The sequence below is a fragment of the Trichinella spiralis genome, assembly GCF_000181795.1.
Source record: "Trichinella spiralis strain ISS 195 chromosome Unknown Scfld2, whole genome shotgun sequence".
NCBI lineage: Eukaryota > Metazoa > Nematoda > Enoplea > Trichinellida > Trichinellidae > Trichinella > Trichinella spiralis.
In genome coordinates this window covers 6,957,967-6,976,596 of record NW_003526941.1, presented here as the reverse complement: position 1 = coordinate 6,976,596, position 18,630 = coordinate 6,957,967, and the positions used below count along the sequence as shown (strand labels likewise).

General features: G+C 32.8%; 3 protein-coding genes across 3 annotated transcripts; 2 read left to right on the top strand and 1 right to left on the bottom strand.

Annotated features, from left to right (window-relative positions):
• Window positions 1-1,870: 1,870 nt before the first annotated feature.
• On the bottom strand, window positions 1,871-3,012 carry Tsp_06117 (hypothetical protein). Its single transcript, XM_003380383.1, has 6 exons — window positions 2,976-3,012; window positions 2,916-2,941; window positions 2,672-2,722; window positions 2,210-2,390; window positions 2,037-2,118; window positions 1,871-1,994 (listed from the first exon to the last, which is right to left on the bottom strand). The coding sequence occupies exons 1-6, from the start codon at window positions 3,010-3,012 to the stop codon at window positions 1,871-1,873; spliced, it is 501 nt and encodes a 166-aa protein (XP_003380431.1).
• Window positions 3,013-4,675: 1,663 nt separating this feature from the next.
• Tsp_06118 (conserved hypothetical protein) lies at window positions 4,676-10,036 on the top strand. Its single transcript, XM_003380382.1, has 8 exons — window positions 4,676-4,705; window positions 5,040-5,100; window positions 5,795-5,871; window positions 7,040-8,222; window positions 8,588-8,707; window positions 9,068-9,184; window positions 9,575-9,702; window positions 9,974-10,036. Exons 1-8 carry the CDS (start codon window positions 4,676-4,678, stop codon window positions 10,034-10,036), a joined length of 1,779 nt encoding a protein of 592 aa, XP_003380430.1.
• Window positions 10,037-14,484: 4,448 nt separating this feature from the next.
• Window positions 14,485-18,233, top strand: Tsp_06119 (putative thrombospondin type 1 domain protein). The gene is made up of 6 exons (XM_003380381.1): window positions 14,485-14,535; window positions 15,216-16,398; window positions 16,764-16,883; window positions 17,245-17,361; window positions 17,752-17,879; window positions 18,153-18,233. The coding sequence occupies exons 1-6, from the start codon at window positions 14,485-14,487 to the stop codon at window positions 18,231-18,233; spliced, it is 1,680 nt and encodes a 559-aa protein (XP_003380429.1).
• The last annotated feature ends 397 nt before the right edge of the window (window positions 18,234-18,630 follow it).

The following is an 18,630-nucleotide window of genomic DNA, read 5'->3' as shown; positions in this document are numbered from 1 at the left end:
GTGAAGGTAAGTAGTGTTTAGGGTGATGGTAAGTACAAGTGTAAAGGTAGGTAATGTAAAAAGTCAAGGTAAGTTGTGTTCAGGGTGAAGTATGGTGAATATACATGTGAATATTGAAATTACAAAATTTAAAAAGCCTGAGGCGATTTATTTAATGAAATATGCAAATTTTTAATAGCTTATGGGCAATATGCAAATTTTTATTTGCCCTCAGGCTACGCCTGGGGCTATGCCTCAGGCAAAATTCTGAAAATTTCGAATTTTTTAAAATATAGCCCCAGGCTTTACCCTCAGGCTATGCCCCAGGGCAAATAAAAATTTGCATATGCCCTAAGGCTATCCCCCAGGCAATTTATAGCACAATATTTGGCCTAAGGATGTTTTTATGCAAATTTTTAATCGCCTCAGGGTAATATGCAAATTTTTATATGCCCTGAGGCTACGCCTGGGGCTATGCCTCAGGCAATTTTTTGAAAATTTCAAAATTTTTTGAAATTTAGCCCCAGGCGTCGCCTCAGGCTATGCCCCAGGGCAAATAAAAATTTGCATATTCCCGCAGGCTACGCCGAAAGCATTTTATTGCACAAAATTTGCCTTCAGGTGGATATGCAAATTTTCTTTTGTTTTCAGGCTATGCCCAGGGCATTCCCTCAGGTATTTTTTTCGAAAATTTGCATAATTCAGCATCCGGCTCCTTACTTCTGCAATTTTACTTACGTCTTACAATTACCTCACTACGTACTCCACTCAGCGTAGAGTAACGCCTCGTACTTACCTGTACCTTTAACTTATACTTACCTGCCTTATACTTACCTATACCTATTACCTCTTACTCTTCCACTTAACGTACTTATACCACTTAACTCTACGATATCATTCTTTACCTTCAGTATTTACCTGCAGTCCATTTACCTGCACGCAATCACTTTATCCTCTTGGACTCCACTTACCTGCATTCCACTTACCTGTGCGCTGTTACTTTGCTACGTACCAGTATTTTACGCTATCAAATCCCTAGTGCTCTTAATGGAGATTGTAAAAGAGAAAAAATTCTAAAAAATAATTAAAATTCTAAAAGATTCTAAAAAGACATGCCATGATTATAAAATTCATAGTTGAATATAGTTGAATTGAATAACAGATAAAGATAACAGGTATGTAATAATAATAGAAATAAATATAACAGCAGCATAATAAAAATAACCACTTACGTTATTCGATGGAGATCATTCAAGATGCGGCTTTCGTCTTCACAGTTACGCACTAAAACATTAAATACAAAACAGTTCTCCTACAAAAAAATAATGCAATTCTTCCTTACCTTGCGTGACAAGGAAAAACATCAGAACCGTAGGAACCGCAATTTGAGAGTGCCATCAGCTGCGACTAAACAAAACTTTTCTGATGATGACGTAATCCATTGCTATCAAGAACAAAATGCTGGAATGTACAGCGACCTGTTCTCTTTATTTAACATATTTCATTGCTGCCATAATATCAAATTCCTTCTTACTATTTGTGATAAGCAAAGGCACACTGGGACGGCTAGGAAACGCCTTTACGTCCATTTGATTCGCTTGATGTTAATGTAATGCTGTCATGGATAAAATGTGCACATTTTACATATCCAACTGCAATCAGAAGCAAGTTAAATACTTACGGATGTTTGTGATGCCACATTTAGAACAAACCGATGTGAACATGACTAATCACGGTGTCCAGAACGAAAGGAACTTGAGAACAGTTCAGCTAATGATGTTATCTGTTATTATAGATATTCATGTATTCATATTCATATTCAGATAGATATTCAAATTTAATCCATGTAACACTCGCATCTTCCAGCTATCTAATTAATCAAATTCAATACTTACTGATGACGATACCTATTTGTGATAATCAAAGGCACACTGGGACGACTAGGAAAAGCCTTTATGTCCATTTGAACAAGGGTTGCCAACGGTACAATCTTCATGGGATGACGTAATCCATAGCTATTATAAACAAAAGCTACTCAGTAATTTTTGTCATATCACATTGGAAACGCACTGACAGCAACAAGCACCAATACGTTGTCAGGACATGTATGAACGCTGCTCGACTGACTCAGCGAAATTGCTACAATTACAATCAATTCCCTCTTACTCTTGTGATAAGTGAAAGCACACTAGGACAACTGGGAAACGTCACTGCACCAACTTCAACTAACTCAGAGCACCATCAGAAGAAATGCTGTCATGGATAAAATGTGTACACTGTACGATGCAACTGCAATCAGGAGCAAAATCAATACTTACGGATGCCACATTTAGAACGAAATGATCTGAACATGACTTATCACGGTGCTCAGAACAAACAAAACTCCATAAAAGCGCAGGTGATGACGTAATCTGTAATTATAGATTTTACCAAATTCTACATATATCTGATCAGTCCATCGTCTTGCTGTCTAATTAAACAAAGTCAATACTTACGGTTTTTGTCATACGTTTTTTGAACGCTATGTCAGCAACTTCAACAACCACTGTTCAGCAACTTTTACCGGTCTTTACTGATAATAGATTGCATCTGCGCATTTTCAAAATGTAGCAAGGCAAATGTAATTTTCAATTCTTAAAAGAATTGAATCAAGCGCACCTAATCTATGATATCACATACATGATAATTTAACATTAGTGCTACTGTTAGAATGAAAGCAATGTGGCGCTAATGGCACTGCAACCTACAACTTAAATTTAACAGAAAAATTCAAGTAAAAGGCAAAGCATATTCATCATGATGCATAGTTACCATATTCAGTTAGTTTTCAGAATTTGGTTGTTGCATATTAATTGATATGAATAAAAAATAATGTAAATTCTAAAATTGAATTATATTAATGCTGTCATCTATAAATAAAAAACAGAAATAGATACTTCTTCGTCTTCAGCATCCGATGTATCTAAAACTTAGCAATAATAACACTAGAAAGAAACCCGCCAGTTTCCATTCACCATATATGTAAAATAACATGCATAGCATGCCACCACCAAAATATCAAATCCAACTTACCAGTTATTCATAGATGGTGTTGAAGAGCGGAATTACAATTGACCACGTGCTACATTGATAGCATTGCAGTGAACTGCATAACCTAATAAAATCAATGTGCTTGGTCAATTGTATAATAAGTAAATTATGCAAATGACTATTTACTTTGCTTCACGAAGAGCAACCTAATTTTCCATCAGTAATAGCGCACTAAAATAAACAATATGAGCAACATTATGAAACGAAACGATGAAATTTATTACGTTTCTATTTACACACTTCATATTACTACGTAATATGGCATTGTTATGCAAATTGTTTTCCCTAAAATTACCTAAGAGGAAATATTATTAACCTGAAGCATCGCAAATTACTAAAAATAAACGGAAATGCTATCACTGCGCATTTATGCATGTTGTGTAAATTAGTTGCTTGAAAGTACAAGGTGATTCAACAATTTATATTTCATCATTGTTTTTCATCTAATCAAAATTATATGGATAATAAAAAATAGCTTCCACTGAAAATAGTTTCGAAAATAAAATACGTTTTCAGATTTATGGAAAATTAAACAGTTGTCATGAAATTTTATGATGATAACTGCGACAGAAATTTTATAATATACAATTTATCTCAGCACAGAATTTAACAAGTGCGCAGCGTAGACATCATGATGGTAAGCAACAGCACCAGTGGGTATGCCACTTGACAGCTTATTTACTATTAAAATTTTGTTTTAACTAAACTTTTGTTTACACCTTATGATGATTTACAGTAAGACTGCAAACTTGGTTGAGCACTGCATCAGCGCGCCACATACAATGTGAGATAAACCTACCTGCACAAATTAAGTAACTCAATGATTTGCAATGAATTCAAGAAACTTATGCGGGTGACAATCCTGTATTGTATTTCATGAAAGGAATAAAACAAAAGAATCACAAGTAGCCTGGATTTGGTTATATTGCTAGTCGATAACAATTATGAGAAATTAGATTTATATGAGATAAAAACAGCTAAGTGCTGTTCATTCAGCTCGAAATAGGGGGGGGGGAGGGGCAGCATTTTCAGTTTAATGTGATCTCTGTTCAGCTTAGTATTATTACTCCTCAATGATGGGGATGATTAGAAAGGCAAGGAGGGCGGGACAGCATAGCAGGAAGGAATGAGGGAGACGTTGAGGTATGGAGGAGGTGGAAGTTGTCATATGCGATCTTCCATTCAATATTCATATAACATTCAGGTGTTGCTTCATTTATCAATACTGATAACATTGATGGGCATTGAGTTATTTTCTCAATGACATAAAATAGGTGCATCTGTATAAGTCAGTGCTATTGGCGGTACAATAACATAATAAAAACTTAAAGGAGTCATTTCAAAAATGAAGGGAACGTTACTGCCATTGTGAAAATATCACAGGTGGTAGTATAAAAGTGTGTTCTCTAGCTAACAGCAGCTTTCCTATGTCATGCTGAAACAATATTGTGCATGATTTGAGCAGTGACAAGCGTTTAGGGGTGCGATTGTTCGACTTCAGTATCCCGGTGACAGACATTTCCTTTAAACAACTGGGCAAGTATGTTACCTTAGCAATAAACATTACAGTGGGCAGTAAAGATAATGCGGGAGGGGTTCAACTGCTATGTCAGAGTACTACTTTACAAATGGATTTGTAAGGACGATTGAAAATTATAGCAAAATATACCATTAGTACTATTATATATTGGCTTGGCCGTAATAAAGGCTCGAATATTAGTTGAACATCATTACTGAAGAACAGCACGCTAGTTTCCATTCAAAAAGACTAAAATCAAACAACTACGAAAAGCTTAAAAAGCGCGCATGTTTTGTGCAGTGTGCCAAGAGAAAGAAAGAAAACATTGTATGAAAAATAGAAAATATATGAAATTTCATACCTGTCAGCAGACCTGTCAGGGACGACGTATAAAGCAAACATAGAGTCATACATTTTGTAACAGATGTTCGTGGTTTCTTCATATTTTTAGTCGAACAATCACAACGTATTTGTTGAACTGAACCATGAAAATGACCGAATAACGCAACGCAGTAAGTAATTAGACCGCCCTTCAGCAGCGAACATTTATACTATAATGGAGTTCCCTCAATAAACAGAAATTTATATAAGGAACATTGCTACCGAATTTGAATAACACACAGTGCACGTAGCGGAATGCCAACGGCAGTGTTTACCATCACATTTGCATGAAGTTACTCTTCTGACCTAGAAATGCATGTTTGCTTTGAAAACGTATAATAACAATGTAATGAGCCAACACTAAAGATTATAGTATTTGCTGAACAACAACAAAATCCACAATACGTTACAGATGAAAGTTTCTGTCTATCAAAAACAATATTATGGCGTAAATTAAAGAAGTATAAAATAGTGTCTTACGTAAATGAGGCTGTACTAGCACGATGATAATACTTTGCAGTGTTACGCAAAATTCATTCATTAATTTGAAGGAACTGATTGTTTAATGAACATTTCAATCAGATTTTGATCAACCACTTTGGAAAGAAGAAAAATGAATGCCTAAAACAGAAAAATGGCAAAACATAACATTTACTGGAAACGCAAAAATAATGAACTGATCTTTTAATATAATGCACATGCTGGATCGAAGTACTAAAAATTGTGTATCACGGTTGTCATTTTAAAAAGTGTGGAACCGGCAACATTGTTATCCTAACCGGCAACATGGACAAAAAGCAGAAGCTAATTATTAAAAATTTACAGATTTTGTTCCCTTAAACTTTACATTGTGCACTAATGGACATTCATTTACTGATTCCAATGAAGAATATTCTGCAACCGTTTGAAAAAACATCATCAATTTTTCATAAACAGCAAAGGTTATTGCAACTGAACATTCAGATATCGAAGAAGAATCATTTTTGTAGAATCCAATTTACTCAATTTAATTTACTGAACATGGTGAGACCTGACGGCATAATTCCTACCAGTGAATTCGTCATAAAAGTGATGTTGGTGAATTGGGTTGTAAATGCTGATTTCTACCTCTTGGCTTCATACTCATTGCCAGTGTATAAGAATTACAACATCAACCTGCAGTGGAATGAAAAGCGTGTAGTCTCTACTGACAATTTCATGAAAATGCTCACATTTTAATGTTGTAATTAGAGCAATAATTCGTTTATAATATATTTATTTTCCTTTTATTAATTTTAATACCTTAATATACTGCAGCTACACGTAAGCATGAAATTCAACACAAAATATATCTTCTTCGTAACACAAAATGAAGTTATGTCAAGCTATTATAAATTTAATATCTATTTTGAGATATATTATGATGTTAATGAATTTAAAAATGTAACTTAAAAATAATTACCTTATCATCATTGATGCGGTTCAATGGCATTACAAAATAATATGAAGAACGGAAATTGCAGTATTAGCCATAGTTTCACGTATCGAACACAGATCATATATTCATGTGGCAATTTTCTATAAAAGCTATAAATTTCAAGTTTTACTTTTAATTTTAATATTTTAATGAATGTGAATTATGAACATGAAACTCTATTCATAAATATAATAAATAATCCATATTAAAGGTATATCAAAATTGATAACAATATTTTGTTTAAATAAAAACACAAGAATCATCAAGAAAATTTAAACATGTCAGTAGTTTAAACGTAAATGCCTTTAAAATATTATTTTAAAATTCTTCGGTGCATAAAATTGGCAGCAAATGACAAGAACAACAGTATTTGGCAGTTTTCTCAAGAACAGGCCGTGAATTGGGGAAAAAGTAGAGAAAGTTTTCCTGAAATGGTAATCATTTTTTCATTACAGTTCTCATTTTCTAGAAAAACCAATGAATTAAAGAATATTTTTTTACACTTAAATATTTCTTCAATACACATGATATGAATTTTCTCAGCCAGTTCTGTTCCTCCAACAGAAACATAAATATGAGCATCATGATTTATTTTTGTGATTTTCAATTTTCAGGCATTCGAAGTTTTGCTGATTTTTCTCCTTTGCTTCAACGCTCAGAAAGCCCTGAGTAATTCTTCTTCTTCTTGCCCAGCCGATACGTATCCAGATGTGTACAGAGGTGGAAGAAGAGATGTCAACCACTGCACAACATTCGTACTTTCCAAAGAATTAAAAACTACAAAAAACATGCCAGAAACAAAAGGCGACAACACTTTGCTCGGAAAAATGGTCAACTTTTGCAAATATCATTTCAAAAATGGTCAACTGCTATCTTACTTGAATGAAGACGCGATTGGCTATCACCAGTACTATAAATATCCAGAAAAAGAAATAATAGTGCATTCTGGAACGGAAGTAGGCAAGACTAGGTATGAAGGAAACGTACCCAGGTATCATGAACATTGGAAAACAAACAAACCGCATGCGTGCTACACGAACACGGCGATTTACTTCAATCGAAGTTCAAATGAAATATCGACTACGCACATGGACCGATGTATAAACTATTTTTGGGGTTACACACAAATGATAGATGTTGCAAATGTAATTATCCATCCGTGGTGGCAAAATTACAATTTTACTGAATCCGGCAATGAATACAGCATGGGATTACACTCAATGTGCAGATGCATGAAAATACAAAGTGAAACTAATGAATATAAATTTGCTACTCCGGTATTGAATTGCTCAGCTGACAACTGCGAATATTTCGCTTGCGTATCTGCAAGTTACAAAAACTGTATAGAAGAAAGAATTGAACAATGTACATTTCCACCTAATGAAAACATATGTCGAGAATACACTTATGTACGTCACCAAGAAGCCGATATACCGTATGGAAAAGAATGCCCTGAACGTGATTATGGAGAAATATGCGAGTGTCCTTGTTCAGACCTAGAGTGGTCAGAGTGGTCAGCAAAAAGTACAACTTGCGGTCCATACACAAGAGAACGGTATAAGGTCATAAAAGAATTCGCAAATGCCGTAGTGGACTGTACACAAGAAAGATACAAATGCTGCTTTTCTATTGAAGAAGGATTGCAAACTGATTGCAAAGATTTTTTTATCAACTCCAACAAAACCATAATGGAACATAATGAAACATGTACAAAAAATGGTGGGACGATAATAAAAACCGAGGCTGGATATTTTTGCGAATGTGATGACAGTCGTCATGGAACATTATGCGAAAAAAGTGAGAATTGAGTTAATTATAAATACTATTTCTAATTCACACAAAATGTGACGTATCACTGAGGTAAAACTGCATAAAACAGTTTACTTAAATGTCCTCCTACATTTTGGTAATTTGCAATTAGAAATGATTATTACACAAATGACTACAATCTCAATAATGTTTGTAATTTTATTCCCGAAAGTTAAGCTGAATTTACTGAAAAGATCAATACAGAATTGGTAGAAAAAACATAAAAAATAATAATCCATTTCTGAAATTCACAATTATTTCTACTGTTGTTGTTAATTAATATCAATAATTAATATACATTTTTACCATTGTAAATGTAAATAATATATGCAAAGCTTGTCAATTCATTGTAGGTTACACATTCTGTGAAGACCATCCAAATATATGCCAAAATGGTGGAAAGTGCTTCAATGCGGGAAGTTCATATATTTGTTCTTGCACATCGGATTTTCAAGGCGTAAACTGCACTATACGTAAGTAATTGCTAAAAATTCCACATGCAGGGCCATTTATTGTCTGTTTTGAATATGGCATTTTTATTGCATTTCACAAATTTTTCAAACAATAATATTCATGCTTTGAAACGTATTTTCAGACACAATAATATTATACTGCAATGTTGCAACAAATTCTATTCAAATTGGAAGCAACAGGATTTATCTGTTAATAAGAGCGACAATAAATTACTAAAATTAGACAAGAACTATACAAACTTTTGAATTCATTTTTACCTTAATTTTGCCCTAACTTCAAATTCTTGATAATAACAATACAAATGAATTCGATGCATAAAATGAATCATCTATATGTTACTGCAAAATTGATACTTTTAGCTGAAATCACCTGCAACAACGGCAAAGAATGTTTAAATGGAGGAAATTGTTCGCTTGTGGACGGTAAACACATCTGCGTGTGTAGCCCAGTTTACACAGGCAAATTTTGCGAAAGCCGTAAGTGAAAATTTCTTATAAATTTAATTATATTCCACGAAACAAATAACAATTGCAATTTACCCTGGTTAACAATATATTGTCGTGCATTTGAATATTATCAAAGATTTGTCGCGTAATTCAGTAATAAAACAACAATAAAGTGCATAACTGAACTCCCCTTTGCCCATTCAAATCAATACAACAACTAACATTCTTGTACTTTCTTAGATACTGGCTTGTGCAAGAAGAATACTTGCAAAAACGGGGGCTGTTGTGCAGTTTTAAGCGAAACACACTTCCAATGTCTCTGTGCACCTGGTTTCAAAGGCACATTATGTGAAGAGAGTAGAAAAATATAATAGTAGAAAACTGCACATTAAATTACATTAATTAATGGCTTCATTTCAGCTATCAGCACACTCGAGGAAATTGCATTAACGCTATCAAATTACTATATAACTATGGTAATTGCCATTTGTTCATTAGTGGCAGTGGCTTTTCTTTATCTAAGTGGAAAAGCAGTGCGTCGCCATCGAGTAAGAATTTTTTACATTGTCAATGTATCACATTAATTTTCCAAACTGAATAAATTCACCTCTAATTACATAACAGTTAATTACTGTAAAATATTGAACAGGAAAGTTTTATCAAGTTAAACATAAATATATCAGGTGTGAATAAGTAAAATTATAAATATGACGCTGTCAGGGGATAAGTTAGAATTATTGGAAATTAAATTCCTTTCTTTGGAAGTTTCCTCTTTGCTAATATTAATATTAGTAATAGTAATAGTAATTCGATATTCAGATAAAAGATTACATTGCAAATGATTTCAGAAGCGACGTCGAGCAAGGTATTCTAGGCCATTGAAAGCTCCTAAAGAACCGAAAACGTTATCCACAGAGACAAATTTGTAAAAGAAAAAATTAACAATTACAATTTTTTATTTTCAATAACAATATAAGCATTATTCAAATTATAATTGTATATTATTGTGTTCAATTTATTTGTTTTCAAAATTCATTGAATAAAATTTTAAAAAAACCTAGACAAAACTGTTGTTCACTCTCGAATCACTATATATCACCTTTCTTATACTATCATCACGCGCTTTCACATTCATTACTTTACCAACTCCTGTGTTGTACTATGTCAACAATATTAGAAAATAGTCTCAGATAACGGCATACAGAACCATGGAACTCATCCAGTAGTGTACTTTATCGTGGTTTGATTGGAAAAAATTGTCGGCTGGTCACTTAGATGTTCATCTCCTTATTTCGTGTTGATATATCTCAATTTTTACAATAAAGTACATCGTTTAGTCGGAAATTTCAGTGGAAACTGTTTGTCCAAGAAGGGCATCAAATATCTCTCACAGTGAAGAAAATTGTAAAATTTTACCACTACAAATCAGAACTGTACAGGGAGTATTTTCAAAGTAAAATGTGGAATAATTGATGAAAAAATATTACGTATCATAATACCAGAGACGATAAAACCACATTCATCAGTATTACAGATAAAATGGCAAAATCGAGTATGAAAAATCAAAGCGAATGTACAATTGATCAATTAATTTGAATAATCTGAATTGCTTTTTCAACAAATGTCGATTGTATGAGAGGTAAAATGAATTTTACAAACAAAACAAAATAATTAATTGAAGAGTTTGTGCAGAGACATTTTCTGTCAACAACAAGCACAACTGAAATTATTTATCATTAATTTTCTTTCTTTTTCTATTCCAAACTACACTACACGCTGTTAGAAGTATCGTGAAGCAGGGTTTGTCTACTTGCATTCTTGGATGAACAACCACCAACCGATCAAGTGAAAACTTACTCTTACTACTCATATTGCTTTATGTAGAAAAAAAGGTAAAAAGCGAAAAAAAGCGCACTGCCAGGGTTCAATAATTATTCAGCAAGTTTCTCAAGGATTCTTCAGTACATTAAAATTGCACCATATTGTTCACCCTCCATTTGTGATTAACAGGTTGCTTGATGTGAACCATTTATGAATAGAACAGAAGCTCAGGAATGAAATATCACTTACCGTCTAACTGAAAATGGTATTGAGGAAAAGAGCTCAACGCGCTTCTTGACTGCTGATCAATGCATTGCTTAACTAAATAACCATGAGGATGACATTCTCGAAATTGGTTCACGATCATATCCAAGAAATTAGAATAGTTAGTTTAGCCTAGTTGAAATCACCGCACGTTATGTCCTAATAGCAGAATGACGTCAATACAATCGAAAATTTTACTAATTATAAAAGTTATTACGTTTGTATTCAACGTTCATATAATAATATGCATTGTAAATGAATTTCTTTTTGAATGTTGATTTAAACACCTGATGCTCCTTATAAATGTAAATAAAGCAAAATCAGATTAAACAAACATGTAAAATATTGCAACAAGCTACTGCAACCGAGCTATAAGGTAATTAAGCTGTAATGCACTATATATTGGGGAAAGCTTTGATGAAAAATAATCACCCAATCATTGAACAGAGTTAAGTAACTAATCAAATATTACTAGACATTCGTCCAATTGCTTATCAAAATTGAGTAACTAATGAAATTGCACATTTCATCAGCCAATTACTGACGAGCACCGTACAACCTATCAATGAACAGCTAATCAGAAAATTGTGGGCAAATTTTAGCAAGCCAAATATGAAGAAAACACGTATAATGGCAAAATCAACCTTTAAATGAAACTTTACTATGTGAAGAACCAGTAAAGGGTGAAACGTCACTGGAATTGCAATAAAAGTGAGCTGATACAACTGAAATCAGTGATTCAACAACTCTATGCATTAGTGATCAAGATAAATGATATCTAATGATCGAATAAATTTCTAAATTGCTAAATTCAATTCAGAAATAGCATGTCAAACAAAAGGAAGCATTAAGTTAATTAAATAAATGAAATGAAAGCTCCAAAATGCTCGCTGCTCACCCGGGTCAAAATTGACCCGGCTAAGTCATCGGATAGACAAAGAATATTTTGGTCTTCCGGAGGTTAATTGTTTGTAGTGCAATTCGCTAACTTTATAGGCATTTATTCCACAACTATCCGGCAGTTTCCCCTGAAACTCAACATAACACTATCATTCATCATTGTGAACATCAAACATTCAATAAAAACTAGAAATTGCGACAAAAACTTCTTCAACATTATGCGGAAAAGAGGAATGGCAGAAAAATGAGGCTATCAGTGGGAATAAAAAGAAAAGACATAAAATATACAGAATATATACATATGAAAGAAAAATGCTTCTGTGAAGATTTACGGGAAAAGTATAATGAATTGAGCGAAGAGAAGTTTATTATTCAAACAAAATTTGTTCCTGACTTTTCTTTAACGCTCACAGAATCATTAATCCTTAAAATTTTTGAAACATAATTCCTTTGATTAATTGCACTTTTGAAATGAGAATTGGCCAAAATGAACAGATAGGAATGCAAATTTTGCCTGCATTTGTGCATCATTGCATTTATTTTTTTCATAAATGTCAAACTTCTTAACCAGTAGTTTTATGAAAATTCTCAAAAAATCATCGATTGCTTATTATTCAAAATTTATGAACATTTATCCCAAGCTCTACTGTCTACAAGTGTTACAAATGCAGGGAATAATTCCCTGCATTTTCCAAGGACCATTCCATTGCATTTACTGAACATTAAAATTTATTTCCCAAACGATTGGGAAAAACAGCATGAATGGAGACATTTAGTTGTGATCAATTCTTAATTTATTCACGTTTGTTAAAATTTCATGGAATTGTTATCGCAAACTCCGACATTAAAAAATACATTTTCACATGCGGCACATAGCAACAGTTGAAAAGTGAAATAGAATTCAAAAAAGCACATGTTTGGTATCAATAAAAAGCTAATTGAATAATGCAAATGATGAACTACTTGTTACAAATGATGACATTCAGGCGTTAATTCTTGTTGAAGGAAGATAATGTTGAAAATTCATTCCAATCAAGCATTTTAAAAAGATAAAATATTAGAAAATAATTATCGTGAACGATTTATTACCATTTCAGCTTGTTCTGAAACAACTTTCAAAAAATTACTCTAAACAGACTGAAAATGATGGAAAATTCGATTGCTCAAAGAAGTATATTATTGCACAAGGCAGCTCAGTTTGAAAGTATTGTTTACTCAAATGTCAGAAATGTTACGTTCTCTGAAAATCACGGATCCTAGTTCCATTTCGAGGAAGCTACCGATGGGCAACTTTACTATGTTATAAGGTAGGCGCATTTTCTGAATTGTGATTTCAATTAGTTTTCTACGTAGTGCAACGCGGCGTTCATGTGTATGGATAGTTGATTGTATAACGATTATTATATACGCAGGCAGTGTAGGTGATCTGAAGGGTAGTCAGCGAAACTGAAACCCCTTAATTTGAAATTATCATATTCTCTGTAGTGATACATACAATGAACGTTAGTACAATTGTAAAACTGACTTACCACTTAACTATCGATGATATCGAAGAGGAATCCGTATCGCGCTTCTTGGCCGATGTTTTTCACACATATTGCTATGAAGACTATGAATAACCTTGAAGATGACATTTTGAAAACTAGGTCAAGTTTAAGGAATTAGAATAATATGATCATGCGTTTGGGGATGCAAATTCATTTCCGATCAGTTATAGCGTAATGGCACAGAAACATTTTAGTAAACTTTGCTAACTGCTGAAAGTTATTACGATTTCATTGAAATTTAATGAAGTATTCTACGCACAATCTAGAACAAACAATTCCCCTTTGAGTCATGAATGCTTATTAGAAACTTCTTGATCATCGTTAATTTAAATAACTTTCCATTTCTGTTGTGTTATTACGATTTATATGAATGTTTATGTATAACCGTTTATAGATGTTTTAGCGATTTAGTTTCAAGCAGAATTGCCGCCTTCAGTTGAACCGCACTTGCTCATTTGAATATCAGTGTCAGCTGAACGCAGAATATGCTGTTGATTTGAAATATTGCAAAATTATTTTCTTGAAAAATTAGAAAACACATAATAAAAACATTTTTTTCAAAACTGATCTTTTTGAAATCTCTTTAGAAATAGAGTATCCACTTTTTATCCTTGTCGCAATTGTTAAGTGATTCACAAAAGCAGTGAACACTGAATAATTAGTCATTAATAATTAACTATAAAAATTCCTCTAAATAAGTATATACAGCAGATGGCGTTATAGAAAATATTCGTTAACATTGCATGCCAAATAGATTGATAAATCAATCGGATCACTTCCAGAACTAAGAACTTGACGATGAAATACTCAAAAAAGAAATGCATGATTTCCCTTATTGCCAATTCAAATGTAGTGGCATTCCAGTGTTCATCAAAAACATCAAGCCAAGTTTCAGCTGTTTGATTTTCCAAAAAATGGGTTCAATAGGATTTCAAAATAAAATGAAAAACGGAAAGTGCAATATTAGAAATAGTTTCACGTATCGAACACAGATCATATATTCATGTGGCAATTTTCTATAAAAGCTATAAATTTCAAGTTTTAATTTTAATTTTAATATTTTGATGTATGTGATTTATGAACATGAAACTCTATTCATAATTATAATAAATACTCCATATTAAAGGTATATCAAAATTGATAACAATATTTTGTTTAAATAAAAACACAAGAATCATCAAGAAAATTTAAACATGTCAGTAATTTAAACGTAAATGCCTTTAAAATATTATTTTAAAATTCTTCGGTGCATAAAATTGGCAGCAAATGACAAGAACAACAGTATTTGACAGTTTTCTCTAGAACAGGCCGTGAATTGGGGAAAAAATTGAGAAAGCTTTCCTGAAATGGTAATCATTTTTTCATTTCAGTTCTCATTTTCTAGAAAAACCTATGAATTAAAGAATATTTTTTTACACTTAAATATTTCTTCAATACACATGATATGAATTTTCTCAGCCAGTTCTGTTCGCCCAACAGAAACATTAATATGAGCATCATGATTTATTTTTGTGATTTTCAATTTTCAGACATTCGAAGTTTTGCTGATTTTTCTCCTTTGCTTCAACGCTCAGAAAGCCCTGAGTAATTCTTCTTCTTCTTGCCCAGCCGATACGTATCCAGATGTGTACAGAGGTGGAAGAAGAGATGTCAACCACTGCACAACATTCGTACTTTCCAAAGAATTAAAAACTACAAAAAACATGCCAGAAACAAAAGGCGACAACACTCTGCTCGGAAAAATGGTCAACTTTTGCAAATATCATTTCAAAAATGGTCAACTGCTATCTTATTTAAATGAAGACGCAATTGGCTATCACCAGTACTATAAATATCCAGAAAAAGAAATAACAGTGCATTCTGGAACGGAAGTAGGCAGGACTAGGCATGAAAAAAACGTACCCAGGTATCACGAACTTTGGAAAACAAAGAAACCGCATGCGTGCTACACGAACACGGCGATTTTCTTCAATCGAAGTTCAGATGAAATATCGACTACTCACATGGATCGATGCATAAACTATTATTATGGTTATAAACAAATGTTAGGTGTTCCACATGAAATTATCCATCCGTGGTGGCAAAATTACAGTTTTTCTGAATCCGGCAATGAATACAGGATGGGATTACACTCAATGTGCAGATGCATGAAAATACAAAGTGAAACTAATGAATATAAATTTGCTACTCCGGTATTGAATTGTTCAGCTGACAACTGCGAGTATTTCGCTTGCGTATCTGCAAGTTACAAAAACTGTATAGACGAAAGAATTGAACAATGTACATTTCCACCAAATGAAAACATATGCCGAGAATACACTTATGTACGTCACCAAGAAGCCGAAATACCGTATGGAAAAGAATGCCCTGAACGTGATTATGGAGAAATATGCGACTGTCCTTGTTCAAACATAGAGTGGTCAGAGTGGTCTGCAAAAAGTACAACTTGCGGTCCATACACAAGAGAACGGTATAAAGTCGTAAAAGCATTCGAAAATGTCGAAGTGGACTGTACACAAGAAAGATACAAATGCTGCTTTTCTATTGAAGAAGGATTGCAAACTGATTGCAAAGATTTTTTTATCAACTCCAACAAAACCATAATGGAACATAATGAAACATGTACAAAAAATGGTGGGACGATAATTAAAACTGAGGCTGGTTATTTTTGCGAATGTGATGACAGTCATCATGGAACATTATGCGAAAAAAGTGAGAATTGAGTTAATTATAAATACTATTTCTAATTCACACAAAATGTAACGTATCATTGAGGTAAAACTACGTAAAACAGTTTACTTAAATGTCCTCCTACATTTTGGTAATTTGCAATTAGAAATGATTATTACACAAATGACTACAATCTCAATAATGTTTGTAATTTTATTCCCGAAAGTTAAGCTGAATTTACTGAAAAGATCAATACAGAATTGGTAGAAAAAACATAAAAAATAATAATCCATTTCTGAAATTCACAATTATTTCTACTGTTGTTGTTAATTAATATCAATAATTAATATACATTTTTACCATTGTAAATGTAAATAATATATGCAAAGCTTGGCAATTCATTGTAGGGTACACATTCTGTGAAGACCATCCAAATATATGCCAAAATGGTGGACAGTGCTTCAATGCGGGAAGTTCATATATTTGTTCTTGCACATCGGATTTTCAAGGCGTAAACTGCACTATACGTAAGTAATTGCTAAAAATTCCACATGCAGGGCCATTTATTGTCTGTTTTCAATATGGCATTTTTTATTGCATTTGACAAAAGTTTAAAACAATAATATTCATGTTTTGAAACGTATTTCCAGACACAATAATATTATACTGCAATGTTGTAAAAAATTCTATTCAAATTGGAAGCAACAGGATTTATCTGTTAATAAGAGCGACAATAAATTACTAAAATTAGACAAGAACTATACAAACTTTTGAATTCATTTTTACCTTAATTTTGCCCTAACTTCAAATTCTTGATAATAACAATACAAATGAATTCGATGCATAAAATGAATCATCTATTTGTTACTGCAAAGTTGATACTTTTAGCTGAAATCACCTGCAACAACGGCAAAGAATGTTTAAATGGAGGAAATTGTTCGCTTGTGGACGGTAAACACATCTGCGTGTGTAGCCCAGTTTACACAGGCAAATTTTGCGAAAGCCGTAAGTGAAAATTTCTTATAAATTTAATTATATTCCACAAAACAAATAACAATTGCAATTTACCCTGATTAACAATATATTGTCGTGCATTTGAATATTATCAAAGATTTGTCGCGTAATTCAGTAATAAAACAACAATAAAGTGCATAACTGAACTCCCTTTGCCCATTCAAATCAATACAACAACTAACATTCTTGTACTTTCTTAGATACTGGCTTGTGCAAGAAGAATTCTTGCAAAAACGGTGGCTGTTGTGCAGTTTTAAGTGAAACACACTTCCAATGCCTTTGTGCACATGGCTTCAAAGGCACATTATGCGAAGAGGGTAGAAAAATTTGATTGTAGAAAATTGCACATTAAATTACATTAATTAATTAGTATCATTTCAGCTGTCAGCACACTCGAGGAAATTGCAATAACGCTATCAAATTCCTATGTAACTATGGTAATTGCCATTTGTTCATTAGTGGCAGTGGCTTTCCTTTACCTAAGTGGAAAAGCAGTGCGCCGCCATCGAGTAAGCATCTTTTACATTGTCAATTTATCACATTAATTTTCCAAAATGAATAAATTTACCTCCAATTACATAACAGTTAATTATTATAAAATATTGAACAGGTAAGTTTTATCAAGTTAAACAAAAATATATCAGGTGCGAAAAAGTAAAATTATAATTATGAAGCTGTCAAGGGATAAGCTAGAATTATTGGAACTTTCCTCTTTGCTAATATTAGTATTACTAATAGTAATTGGATATTCAGATAAAATATTACATTGTAAATGATTTCAGAAGCGACGTCGAGCAAGGTATTCTAAGCAATTGAAAGCTCCTACAGAACCGAAAACGTTATCCACAGAGACAAATTTGTAAAAGAAAAAATTAACAATTACAATTTTTTATTTTCAATAACAATATAACCATTATTGAAATTATAATTGTATATTATTAAGTTCAATTTATTTCTTTTTTAAATTTCGTTGAATAAAATTTTTAAAAAACCTGTACAAAACTGTTGTTCACCCTCGAATCACAATATATCAAATTTCTTATACTATCATCACGCGCTTTCGCATTCATTACTTTACCAACTACTGCGCTGTACTATGTCAACAATATTAGAAAATATTCTCAGATAACGGCATACAGAAACATGGAACTCATCGAGTAGTGTACTTTATCGTGGTTTGATTGGGAGAAATTGTCGGTTAGTCAGTTAGATATTCATCTGCTTATTTCGTGTTCATATATTCCAATTTGTACAATAAAG

Bases quoted from the DNA above. Each gene is read 5' to 3' on its own strand.
- Tsp_06117 (XM_003380383.1), bottom strand. From the start codon at position 3,012: ATGTTATTTTACATATATGGTGAATGGAAACTGGCGG. The intron at 2,723-2,915 runs GTATCTATTTCT...TTTAAGTTGTAG, and splicing joins CGGATGCTGAAGACGAAGAA to GTTGCAGTGCCATTAGCGCC. The intron at 1,995-2,036 runs GTGATATGACAA...TGTTTATAATAG, and splicing joins GCTGTCAGTGCGTTTCCAAT to CTATGGATTACGTCATCCCA.
- Tsp_06118 (XM_003380382.1), top strand. From the start codon at position 4,676: ATGTCAGAGTACTACTTTACAAATGGATTT. The intron at 8,708-9,067 runs GTAAGTAATTGC...TGATACTTTTAG, and splicing joins AGGCGTAAACTGCACTATAC to CTGAAATCACCTGCAACAAC. The intron at 9,185-9,574 runs GTAAGTGAAAAT...GCTTCATTTCAG, and splicing joins AGGCAAATTTTGCGAAAGCC to CTATCAGCACACTCGAGGAA.
- Tsp_06119 (XM_003380381.1), top strand. From the start codon at position 14,485: ATGAAATACTCAAAAAAGAAATGCATGATTTCCCTTATTGCCAATTCA. The intron at 14,536-15,215 runs GTAGTGGCATTC...TTCAATTTTCAG, and splicing joins CCCTTATTGCCAATTCAAAT to ACATTCGAAGTTTTGCTGAT. The intron at 16,399-16,763 runs GTGAGAATTGAG...AATTCATTGTAG, and splicing joins TGGAACATTATGCGAAAAAA to GGTACACATTCTGTGAAGAC.